We start from the raw sequence: 13,453 nt of genomic DNA on the forward strand, positions 1-13,453 counted from the left end.
CTTTTAGTAACCTTTCATTACTGGTAATGATGTTCCGCATATGCAAACTATACCTACGCTTGAGCGAAATTCAATTGTTGCCTTGGAAACGAAAAATGTAAAAAACATAGATATCATGACTAGGAATTTAAACGACGTCCTATCAGCACTTGTATATATATTGTGCAGCTTAAACGTTTAGATCCGGAAATGAATCCTACTCTCATTTTAACATATCCCGGTGGAATTACAATATAGCTCCCCAGCAATCTATGCTTGTCACAAGAGACAGTTAAATTGGATCGTGTGGTCAGGTTCGCATTCGTCACCACTCGCCCCTTTCCGTAATCTCGCTATTCGGTTTGTCACGGAATAACACGAGTTGGTCACGAATGGTCAGGCTCGGAGACATGGTTGATTGCATGGTGTCCCATTTGCGTGAATCGATGCTAATATTAATCACCGCATTGTTTGGTCCAGAGTCGATTATTTACAATCCGCCGTCATATTTCTCTCTATATAGCTGTAATATCTATGGGCGTGACTGAACAAACAAGGAAACAACTAGGCTTAAAAATATGATGTGTACTGTCCCAGCGACCATATTTATTTAACATATACTTAAAATTTTGAAATTTGTATTCATTATGGGTTTTTTGCTGCTGAGAATATAATACAATTATCTTCGGGATATTAAAGTACAATTGTATACCTATGTCTTCGTTTTCATGAAGTGTGAGTCGTGTTTAGTATTAATAGGGTATATCTATCTATACATTTCAAACTATAAAGCAACGATAGAACTCACTGGGATCAAGTTATTTGTTATATAAAAGAATCGTCATTTCTGTTTGGATCGGGTTACTTCGCCTGTAAAAAACACAGCAAAGTTACGTTTTCATAATTTTGTTCCCGAGAAAGATTATTAATTTCAACCACCAAGACAGTATTGTCAGTATAAAATTGCTCTCTATTTCTTGCTCCCAAATGTTAAGCAATCTCATTTTAACAATAATGTCAAAAAAATGGCTGTTATAAGAACTGATAAAGTTGGGACTGTGCGCCATAGCTTAAAATTGGTGATCATTATTATTACCAGTAAATCTTGTCACGTACGTGTCACGTGTCACGTGTGAACCTGTGAAACCGTTACTCCCACTGTAAATAGCGTAATTAGCAATTAGTAACTGGAAGTTGGTTTACAACAATTTAAATTAGCATCAGACAAGGTTGGTTTTCATTCTTTGAATGACCTACACCAAAGTTGATGGGTTTGTCAATTTATCCGATGTTAATAAAGTCTTTAACTTTATGTTCATAACAATATGTATAAGCTTTACGGTAGATGTTGCCATAACCATTCATCAACAATACAGCACCGCAACTCGTTCCCCGTGCGTATATATTATCATCCTCTTTTCCTATTTATCGTCAGTCTAATAAACATCGATGGTATTACCATCGATACGTCAAAATATGCAAGCATTCGTATTTTTAGCGGCCAGCACATTCGTTATATTGGGAGTTATATCCCTTGTCAAAACAAGGGTGGTAGTAAATAATAAACAAGTATGGATGAGGAAGCTGCATCTAATGGCAACACAGATACTTCACCTACAATTACGGTAAGTGAACCGGGTCTATATAAACCCTACTAGAAAATAGCAACAACACATTGAGCAGGGATTACCATGACGGCGCATTATTTCTTTGTGACAACTAAAAGTGCATCGACCCTGTGTTTATTAAATGTTTTTGCCTACCACGTTGCATGTTGTCTTGTGAGGGAGAATGAACCAACATGTTTGTTTTAAAGCATATAATATTCACTTTCATACATGAAATCTCAAAATCGTTCTGAAAAACTAGGCTGCCTTATTTGTCATAAATTTGTTTAATAGATAATCAATCATTCGGTTATGGATCCATTGTCAGAGACCATAAAATAAATTATGTGGTCTGCGTATGTGAATGAATGAAAGTACTGAAAATCAACCATACCTGTTTTTAATTATATGCAGGAAAGGTTCAAATTATATTTTATGCATTCACTGTTAATCACAAATATCAACCACATAATGAGGATTTGCTTACATACATTTAGATAATGTCAAATGTTATTAATAAACCTATACAGTTTAACTTATTTAAAGGTAGACTGGGCTCTGACCAAATGAGGTGTTAATCACAAATATCAACCACATAATGAGGATTTGCTTACATACATTTAGATAATGTCAAATGTTATTAATAAACCTATACAGTTTAACTTATTTAAAGGTAGACTGGGCTCTGACCAAATGAGGTGAGGTGAGGTGAAATGGGGTTAAACGTCCCGTCCAAGATTATTGCACTTACATAGCGACGTGCATGTACGTGTGTGTGTTTGTGTGGCTGCTTGTACTAGTCCGGACTGATGCCAATTTATAGTGCTAGCTCACTGAGATACCATGCCACAGTTTAACATGAATACCCCACTCAGACACAGTATACTGACTCCGAGCCGACCAGTCCTTGTTTTATCCCCTTAATGCCGAGCGCCAGACAGGGTAACAACAAGTACCATCTTTTAACGTCTTTTGCTATGACACGGCCGAGGATCGAACCCCGGACCTTCCGCTCTCCGGGTGGACGCTCTACCTCTAGACTACGGAGGCAGTCTCTGACCAAATGTCTATCCAAGCAAGTTCGAATCTGATCATTCAAGCTACAAATACACCATGTTTTCCTTGTTTGTATTTGCAAAATCATACGATGTATTGCTCTGCTTTTACTTACTGACATACACTGGTCGCTAGTCATGTAATACACACAGCGCAAATCAAGGAATATCATAGAAATGCTTAACCCCCTATAGTTCCCAAATAAATTATCCTGGGCTACATTAAATATTTTGATTGAAAATGTATTTTGTCAAAAGTTATGATATGCCTACCTCAAGTATAGTCAAGTGTAGTCAATATATGTGTATTGCAAAACTGAGTTAAGGTTGTGTTGTGTTATGTTGAAACTTAGACTAGGGTTTGTTAGAGTACGATTTATTGACCGGAGTTATATGGGACAGCCAGCATGGCATCCACTCGAGTCCCCACACAAACCATGACGTCACCTGATGACGTAATATAGGGGAGCTAACTCTAACTAACCTAGACTGGGTTTTTACCCTTAACAGCAATAACGCTACAGGTTGTACTTTTTTTTTGTGATGTTCACCATGTTCCATGTGTAGCCCAGCTGTTCTAAGTCCAATCCCATTTAAATCAGATCTTATTTTTTGCTACCGCTAAACAAAGATCTGAGGACATCCCATTACGGGTCACGTCAGAATGACCCTTCGCAAATTTTGACCGACCAATGAAATGACTGACAAGAAATCAACAGTAGCCAATCAGAAGGCAGCTTTCTTGAGCTTTACGACACTAGTTTCAAACTGGCGACCACGCTTCGAAACATATTTTGACGTATTCTCGATTAAAAAAAATAAAACTGATAAGAAGAACATTCTGGAATGGCTTATAGATGGCCTAGATTGTATGGATATAATCATAAAACCCGTAACTGTCGTTCGGAATACCCTGTGTTAAATATTTCGTGGTTGCACATTTCGACTGTCACTTTCATGATCTGGAAAGCGAAGCTCTGATTGGTTGGATGATAGGTCGTTCTGACGTGCCCTTAATGGGATGTCCTCAGATCTTTGTTAAGCATAGCGAGAACTAAGATCTAATTTTAATGAGATTGTTCTAAGTCATGCTGTCTACCAGTTTGTGTTTAATTTGGGTGATGGGTTAACATAGACTCCTTATAGTATTATGAAATCAGATTCCGATGTGTAATAACTGACGCTAGACTTTAAATGATGGTACTTGTAGGTGGATGTTGCCGTTCTTGACGTTCGACATAAGGGGATAAAACAAGGACTGGTCAGCTTGGAGTCAGTTTACTGTGTCTGAGTTGGTGTCTATTAGGGTTGGGACGAGTCCGAATTTACTACCTGGGTACCCACCCCCCTGTTACCCGACCCTACCCGGGTACCCACGGTCTCAAGAGATAGGTACAAAATGTCAGATTTTGCATATTTTACTATAGCACTGGCAAAACATATTTAGATACATGTATTAAACAATCTGGTCATGCATTCACTGAAGTTGACTCAAGTTATATCTTTATGCAAAGAAATGAAAAGTCAGTACAGAAGGAATGGGTGCATAGTCAGAAAGAAATGCGAACATTTGTGACTTGTAGTGTAACCATAGAGTTCTAGATAAACTTTTCTTGTTGAAACTTGCTATTAGATCAGTCTGTTGCTTTTGGATGATTTGGGATTTTTATGGTTTTTAAAATTTTGTTTCTTTTCATGAAGACAAGTTGGACTAATACTGAGAATAATGGAGCAGAACTCCAAAGCTGTTGAATGTCTACAAATCTATCGTGTTGTGTGTCAGATATATTTCACTCATTTTATTGGGTTTTATTTAAGTTCAGTGAAGTTGAGGAAAATATAGTTAATCTAACTTGTAAATGACACCAAGCTCTGTTTTCCTGAGTCATCTTGATTTTATCATGTGTGTTGATTTGATCGAAGGATAAACATAAACAACAACACCTCAGTGTTAGAGACTGGCTCTAGTCCTGTAGTCCTCGTCAGACTGCCCAATAGTTAAGGGTATCCTAAGGACTAGTAGACATTTGTCATTTTTAAGGGTTTTGTTATATGTTATGGATGATGTACGTATGGTGTGTGTGTGCGTGCGTGCGTGTTTTTGTGTGCGTGTATTTGTGTGTGCGCGTGTGTGGTATAATGTATGTATGGTGTGTGTGTGTGTGGGTGCGTGCGTGCGTGCGTGTGTGCATGCGTGTTTTTGTGTACGTGTATTTGTGTGTGCGCGTGTTTGGTATAATGTATGTATGGTGTGTGTGTGTGCGTGCGTGCGTGCGTTTGTGTGTGCGTGCACGTGCGTGCGTGTGCATGTGTGTGGTGTGGTGGGGGTGTGGTGGGTGGGTGGATATCTATGTGTTTGTGTATGATTGCGTGCGTGACTTTACAAGTAATTTGGCGTGCGTGTGTGTGCGTGCATGCGTGTTCATAACCCAATCTTAACTTTAAACATTGTGTTAGTATATGTCTTATTTTACCTTATCCAGATCATGACGTTATAATTTGCTTTTATGTCTAAGTGTCTCGTAGGCCATATCTGGTCGGATGTTATATTTTATTGTTTGTGTACGTGTTTAAGTATGAAGTGTATATAACATGTGACACTATAATAAACATTATTCTCTCTCTCTCTCTCTCTCTCTCTCTCTCTCTCTCTCTAGTAGTTTCTACCACTGCACCTCCCCATTTCCAAACTGAGCATCTGATAATGTATGAAAAGAAACATCTATCAATTTATTATCTTCAAGACAGGTAATCAGCAGAAATTTTATAGTGCTTGGATGCTGTATCATAAACTTTTCGAAAATGAGGAGCAGCTTTCATTTTAATTTTAGCTTTATACTTAAGACTTTAATGTTTGAGTCCCTGTACTTTCTTGCACTGCAATATGATATATAAACTTTATTATAGTTTATGCATACTTGATATATGAGGTATGTTTGTATTACTAGAGTGAATGTGTGAGTGGGAAGTATGTTACAGATGTACTGATAAGTTGTCATATATGTCATGTAGGTTTTGCCGCCCTGGATCGATAATCAACATCTACAATGATAAGACGGGTCTTATATCGTGATGTGCATCAAATCATGTGAGCACCTTGATTAAAATCATGAAAAGACTTGGAAAATATCTGTTGACAACGAGTTGGTGGTGCAGTTGACCAAAATAAGCATGACAGTTTACGAACCGGATTTCGATTTCTTTTCGCAATTTTGATTGGACTATGCATAGACTCATTAGCCCAGCCAAAATGTAACTCCATAATACCAGCCTAGTTCGGCAAGGGTGGAAACTGGACTTTTATAGTCAGTTAACTGTCTTGCCTCAGGTAGATGGGAACGAACTAGTTTCCCCCATCCTTCAACTTTTAACACACCTTAGAAGTGTTTACATAATGTCGGCAGGAAATAAGTGTGACCTTTCACTGGAGGCAAAATGTCATTAAGCAGATAAGGCACGGATGAGAAGGAAGCTTCGCGGATGTGCAGGTCTATGATTCATGGTTCAGTAGACAGCCAGTGGGGCAGTGTGTGCTTGCCTGATGGAAGCTGGGGACCTGTGTGACAGTGTGTGTATCACTAACAGTCACAGTCAGCGGTGGGTATACTTGTCACATGGACACATGAACGATGGACAAGGTTCGACTTTCAACATTTCTTTCGGTCTAGATTTCACAGCCTACCAGCTCTCTGTTTTGGTGTCTTGAATAGTGTGTATACATATTTTATCTCATAGGTATTTAGTCAGTATATTATTAATATGAATGAAAAAGACCAACACATTTGGTGTTTAAGTAAATTAAGGGACTGGTCTTTTATTTCAGAGTGGGGTGGGTTAGAGGTTTGGCATGCCCTAATGTACTGAAAAGTATAATGACTCTCCCCGAAGGCTTGTCATATTTTGGATGACCCTCCCCATGTCCATGGACATCTTCTTAATGATCTTCCCTAAATATATGTATTAAACAATGACAAATGTTTACTTTATATTCCTGTGGATCAAATATGCAACCTTGGTATCTGTCGCGCTGGTAAATCACTATATATTATTTCCTTTAGGAATGTCTTTCTCAAGTACCCGTATGGAAAGCATGTTATGAAACATAAAATGTTGATATACATGTATATTGTTTAAAATCTTTGGGGGGGGGGGGGGGTTATAAATAAGACAAAATGTTTACCCTCAGATCTTTATGAGATTTAGCCCCTCATCCTCAGGATAAAACCTTGGGGCTGACGTTCCTCGGTATTATCCCTTGGATTCAGGTTTTAAATCTCATAGAAATCCGAGGGTAAGTGTTTTATCCAACACTTATATATGTTCCCAAGTACGAGTCAGTAGGAATCGGAAATGTTTGCATATAACATGTATAACATGCTCATAATATCATATAATGTCTTATTTTAAGTATATTATTACAATAATTTTTACACATGTTATAAATGTTCAGCTTTAATCATGAAGTTACTGCATGTCATTGTGACCTTGCCTCATATTCAACATTAATTATGTTGCTTTTTTGTTAGCTCACCTTACTTAAAGTCAAGTGAGCCTCATGTTATGGACTGCTTGTCTGGCATCTGGCATGCATCTCCCATCATCCATTGTCGGTTGTAAACATTTTCTCCTCAGAAGCCTCTTGACTCATGCAGGGGCGGTCGGGTAGCCTAGTGGTTAAAGCGTTCGCTTGTCACGTCGAAGACACGGGTTCGATTCCCGACATGGGTACAATTTGTGAAGCCCATTTCTGGTGTCCCCTGCACCATATTGCTGGAATAGCGGCGTAAAACCACACACACACACACACACACACACACACACACACACACACACACACACACACACACACACACCACACACACACACACACTCACTCACTCACTCACTCACTCACTCACTCACTCACTCACTCACTCACTCACTCACTCACTCACTCACTCACTCACTCACTCACTCACTCACTCACTCACTCACTCACTCACTCACTCACTCACTCACTCACTCACTCACTCACTCACTCACTCACTCACTCACTCACTCACTCACTCACTCACTCACTCACTCACTCACTCACTCACTCACTCACTCACTCACTCACTCACTCACTCACTCACTCACTCACTCACTCACTCACTCACTCACTCACTCACTCACTCACTCACTCACTCACTCACTCGACCCATGCAACTGAAACTTCACATACTTGTTCCCACTAATCGTGACACTCCAACTGTTCCAGAGGTTTCGATCTCATTTTCAATATGGCCATTTCTCTGTCATTTTTGTAGGAAATGTGATGAAAGTTGGTTTATGAGTAGTTAGTAGCATGGCTCCATGTGTTCTTGTTTTGTGATAAATAAAATTTTAAGCTTGCTTTGACGTTTGCACTTCAACCATACTGAAAGCTGACCCTTACTTAACCCTTTTTTATTTAAAATATCATGAAAATTGGTGCATGTGCCTTATTCGACGTAATAAGCGCTCAGGGCGCACTCAAAATTAGAAATAGGGGGCTCTTATTAGAATATTATTTTGGTGGAAAAAAAACATAGTTGAAAGATAAATTTCCTGGTTTGTGCTGACAGCCTGAAATGTTTATATACGACTGATATATTTTTTCCCAGAATTTAATTGCCCATAAATAAGGGTGCATAGAACACACGAGTGCGTATTATACCGAATAAATAAGTCTTTTGTACATCATCAATCGGAAGGGATGCAAATTGGGCTTATTCACTAGTCAATATATCAGCAAATATCGCAGTAAGCGCTTATTAGAGCGGGGCGCTTATTACGTCGAATACGGTATATATATGTGTTGTCGGCTCAACATATAAGTTGCAACATATTTAATTTTGATCTGTATTTGACCTTTACACTTTGGACCATGCCCCTAAATTCTCTCAAAATGTATTTCCAGGACTGTAAACGTCTCTCCTCAGAAACTACTGAACCAACCAAGTTGAAACTTCACATACTTATTCCCTCCAATGACAACACCTGAGAGGTTGAGAGGTTTTCAATATGGCTGCCATGAAAAACCTCTTTACGGCCATTATTCAGCCACCGTTGCTCAAAATATGCTGCAATGCTCTTAAATTCTCTGTACATGGTGCACATCTACATATCCATTTCTTTGAGAGCCATTTTTGAAGTTGGAGTATGAAGTAAGGATAAGATATATGGATGAACACTTATTACAATTAAGAGGGACGTTTCGGTTAGGGCTGGCTAAAAGTATCGATAATTGCAAAAATTGATGAAAAATAGTGTAGATTTAGCAAAAGAGATTTGTTATTGTTATGTTGAAGACGAAAAGCATCTGTTTCTGTTATAGTCAATGTCCACATTGTAATCTATGCATACATGTGCCCCACTCACCGATTGGGTGAAATATGTTTGATTTCTTTTGGGATTTTCTTGCATATATGCTTGAAGTTTCTTCTCTGATATTTATCAGTAATTGATTGATGTTTAGTTAGCGATTATGATCTATATCGATTGCCAGCCCTAGTTATCAAGCAATTATGTGAACCTACACCGAAACGTCACTCCGAATTGTAATATAGGAACTTACTTAATCAACATATCCAGGTGAGCTACAGGGCTGTGGCACTATCTGTTCATTATGTATGTTGGCAAGTTTTAATTAGTGAATTACTGTATCTTTCTGTGTATAATATGCTTCAGGTTGAAAAGACAATATACAGGGGATTATTTACACACACTCACACTACAAGAACAGGTGCTGTTGCTAGGCTATTAAACTGACACTGACAGCTGAAACTCCTTAAGTCATGTACCGTATCAGACCCAATAAATATTTTGGCACTTATTATTAAGAGATAAAGAAAAGTGTGTTCGTATGAGTCATAACAAACATAAGGAAGAGAACAAGATAACAAACATGTTCATACTGTCATGTTTATATGTTGGGATGTTTATATGTGATTATGCCAGATATATTTTGGGTCCTGGTAACCATGGTAACATATGGATACTAAGCATGTTGGTGTGTGTTAAGGAGAGTGGTGCTTTAATAGCAAATGGTCAAGCCAAGCACAGTGTAAGTACCGTTCTGCTGCCAATATCAATAGCTCAAGCATGCATGCATGCATGTATGCATGCTCACTCACTCACTCTGCTGTTAATATGTTCATCAGATTACAAAATACAGTGTACTGGTGTTGTCCTCTCACCCGTTTCCATGATTTATCGTTATCCAGACTAACTACACTTGGCAGGCAAATTGGGGAAAATCGATATTTTGATCAAAGATCAAGTTCTTTTTTTCTTAAGTTCAGTAGTATTTAAACATTGTATATTAATGTTGCATTTAATGCAATCAGCTGATGATGAAATTATTCATCATAGCAATGAGTGTCTATTTTTTTTAACTGAAAGTGACAAATAATTTCCTGTTCAAGACTTTATGACCTGGCTAATGTTGAGAGGGGTCACATTGTTTATGATAAATCTGACAAGTGTCACCACTGAAGAAGCAAACAGGATACAGCACTTATATTTACCAGGAAACACATTCTCACCACAGGTAGTTTCTAATGCAAGGATAGAAACTATTGAATTAAAGTGTGCCTTTTGAAATTAAAGTGTGCTCTTTAGAATTAAAGTGTACCCTTTAGAATTAAAGTGTTCCCTTTGGAATTAAAATGTGCCCTTTAGAATTAAAGTGTGCCCTTTAGAATTAAAGGGTACCCTTTGGAATTAAAGTTTGCCAACAAAACATGCTAGAATAATGATAGTGATCCATCATTGAACTCAATGAAAGTCATATCCCCTATGCTACATAAGAAGCACTTTCCTCTTTTCTTTTCATTGAGTTTGATAATACCCAAATTTATTTTGCGAATCATACTGCACATTATATCACATTGTAATCAGGTACTTGAATCTAGGTCAGGTTTTGAGTCATGGGTACCCGAGACCATTGTTTGAGTCCTGTTAAATGTAGTTACTAAAGTTGTCTTTCCTTGTCATTGAACAGTTCCCAAGTGTGGTCACCCTCAATGTCGGAGGAAAACACTTTGCCACCCGCTTGTCAACAATCCGGCGTTATCCCGAGTCCATGCTTGCCGTGATGTTCAGTGGCCGACACAACGTGGACACAGACCCTGACGGCAACTACTTCATCGACCGCGACGGAACCCATTTTCATCACATTCTCAACTTCCTACGTCATGATGACCCCCCACCAGCGGATCTGGCAGAGGAAGTTCTCAAGGATGCAATGTATTATGGGATAGATCCGCTTATAGACCATCTCAAAAGTTCGCCAGCGTTATTCACGGAATATGTTGTCAGGGAGAACTTACGTTCAAAGCTTGTCAAATATTTCGATATTAAAGACGACATCATCAACTTGGCTAAAGATCAAGTTCGGCAGAATGGAGCCATTAAGTCAACTGTGAGACTAGTCGTTACCAAGAACCAACCCATCCCTCGAGACCTTCGGTTCTCAAAGCAGGTTTATAAGCAGTTCTACCGAAGGTTTAAGACCTTTGATACTTTTGAAGAGTGTCTGGGGAAATATTTCATTCAAGTACCAGCGGACAAGGTCAAAGGTCAGCCCGATTTAGTAATGAATGAAGTGTCCAATTGTATTTTATTTGACTTAAAGCGTGATGGTTACAGCGGGAACTGTCGACCGGAAAGTATTCACGAAGACAACAAGACAAAGACAGTCACGTGGTGTGATGACCAGTTCCATGTGTTTGCCAGTATTCACATTTTCACCTTCAACTGGCTGGAGAGTGATAAAGTCCCCTCACCAAACCATCATCGCCTTCATAGTGCGGACTTCTAGATGTGGTGATCCCTTTGCAGTGATATTGTCAGAGGGAGTTCATGTGCAACAGAACAAGTCATCATCATCATCCTCATCCTCATCATCCTCATCATCATTATCCACATTATCACCATCATCATCCTCATCCTCATCATCATCATCATCCACATTATCACCATCATCATCATCCACATCATCATCAGCAGCAGCACCATCACTATCATCATCATCACCATCATTATCAACAGCAGCATTAAGCTGCATTAGGCTCTGTCATCATCATCAGCAGCAGCAGCAGCAGCAGCAGCAGCAGCAGCCTACTTCATACCTTTGTCACATTTCAGGTATCATCTAATGATACTATGGAGTGGAGCTTTATCATTTCAGACAATATAACCATATTTGACATATTGAGAAAAAGTGTTGGCTATTTTGACTACCTATTAAGGTTTGGAATACTTCGTCACCATTATTTATACAAAACTAGAGATGAAAGAATACGTTATCCTACCTTATAAAAAACCCTCAATTTGTTGACATTTCCAAACAAGGTAGACAGTGTTGACGCTGGGCAATGTAGTAGATTGTGATGGAGATGTCTCCGTGATCCCAGACAGATCATTAAATATCAGTTATGTTGTTGAGATGAACCTGGTACGTTATTGGAACAAAAATCTAATCTATTTTTTACCTTTCCGAAGGTATTATTTACTTAATTATTTGATTTCACACCATTTGAAGGCCAACGTTCTGCATACAGGAGGCCGAACAAGAACATTGGTCATGATTGACTGGAGAGCACTAAAGAGGGAAGACAATAGTACACACATAAAACATAAGAGTTGTAATAATTTTTTATAATAATTTGAGAGATCTTTAATTGTAAAATTGTAAATTGCTTGAAAACATGTTTATGTCTTCAGTAACCATGACAACCAAGGATGATATGGAAATACATGGCAAGCTCATATTAAGAAGGATTAAATATTGAGCTGTTTTTTAAGGTATTATCAAATGTTTTAACGTAGAAACTTTTTCATTTTTTGCTTTTGGAGAGACTTTGGTGTGTTGTTGTGTACATGAACACTATGTGTAACCCTGGTAACATGTCTTTAGGTCAGCTGTGTCCACTTTGATATTTTCTAAAATTTAAGAACACAGATATATGATTTCCTTTAAATATATAATTGATTTATGTTGTGTTTGTATTTATTATTTACAATTTGTTTTATGGAATTCCCACTGAGAGAGGTGTGCAGGAGTTGTGGATTTGTGTCTCAGCTATCATTGATATGTGACTGGGATGAGAAATTGTACAAGACATTTTTATGCCTCGCTTCTATATTTATTTTGTATCACAGTTGAATATTTTGTACAGTTTATTTTTGTTGGTGCTTATTGAATGTTTACCTTGGAAAGATGTTGGCATAACAAGGCCAGAACAGTCTATTTATAACATGTATCCTGTTTTACGAATATTCTTTGCCAAAAATACCAGAAGCAGGAGGCAAATATGCAAATATGTCACCTGTTTCTGTCATATTACTGTAGGTAATTGGTCATGTGCCACAGACCCATGAAGATCCAGGTTAGAGCTGGTGCTCAGCAACCCGTGCTTGTCATAGGAGGAGGCCGTTAAACGGGATTGGGTTGTCAGAGCCTTATACTGTTGTCAAGACTATCCAACAGCTCAGTTTAGTGTCTGTATGGAGAGTAAATGGCTTTAATCGGTTTGACATGTGTAAGTCATTGCAGTCCCAGACAAATTCTGCGATTCTAAGATTGCAGATTTGCAGAACTTGTTACTTACCGCAGAATAGCAGAAAAATCACCGAATGTCATTCTCTCTCTTAAATGTTCTTGTGGTATTATGACAACATAGAGTATGTTTACATCTAACCATAAATATCAGACACTATGCATATGCATGCATGATTTTATGTCTTGAAATGTGTAAATGCAAGAGAATGAAATTTAAAAAAACAATGAGCATGATGAGTGTGTAT

At 38.3% G+C, this 13,453-nt stretch overlaps 1 protein-coding gene across 1 annotated transcript; it reads left to right on the top strand.

Moving 5' to 3' along the window:
* Nucleotides 1–1,539: 1,539 nt before the first annotated feature.
* Nucleotides 1,540–13,066, top strand: LOC139472406 (BTB/POZ domain-containing protein KCTD7-like). Its single transcript, XM_071254882.1, has 2 exons — nt 1,540–1,604; nt 10,647–13,066. The coding sequence occupies exons 1-2, from the start codon at nt 1,551–1,553 to the stop codon at nt 11,463–11,465; spliced, it is 873 nt and encodes a 290-aa protein (XP_071110983.1). The 5' UTR covers nt 1,540–1,550; the 3' UTR covers nt 11,466–13,066.
* The last annotated feature ends 387 nt before the right edge of the window (nt 13,067–13,453 follow it).

The sequence above is a fragment of the Haliotis cracherodii genome, unplaced genomic scaffold, assembly GCF_022045235.1.
Source record: "Haliotis cracherodii isolate W230 unplaced genomic scaffold, xgHalCrac1.p SCAF_24, whole genome shotgun sequence".
Taxonomy (NCBI): Eukaryota; Metazoa; Mollusca; class Gastropoda; order Lepetellida; family Haliotidae; genus Haliotis; species Haliotis cracherodii.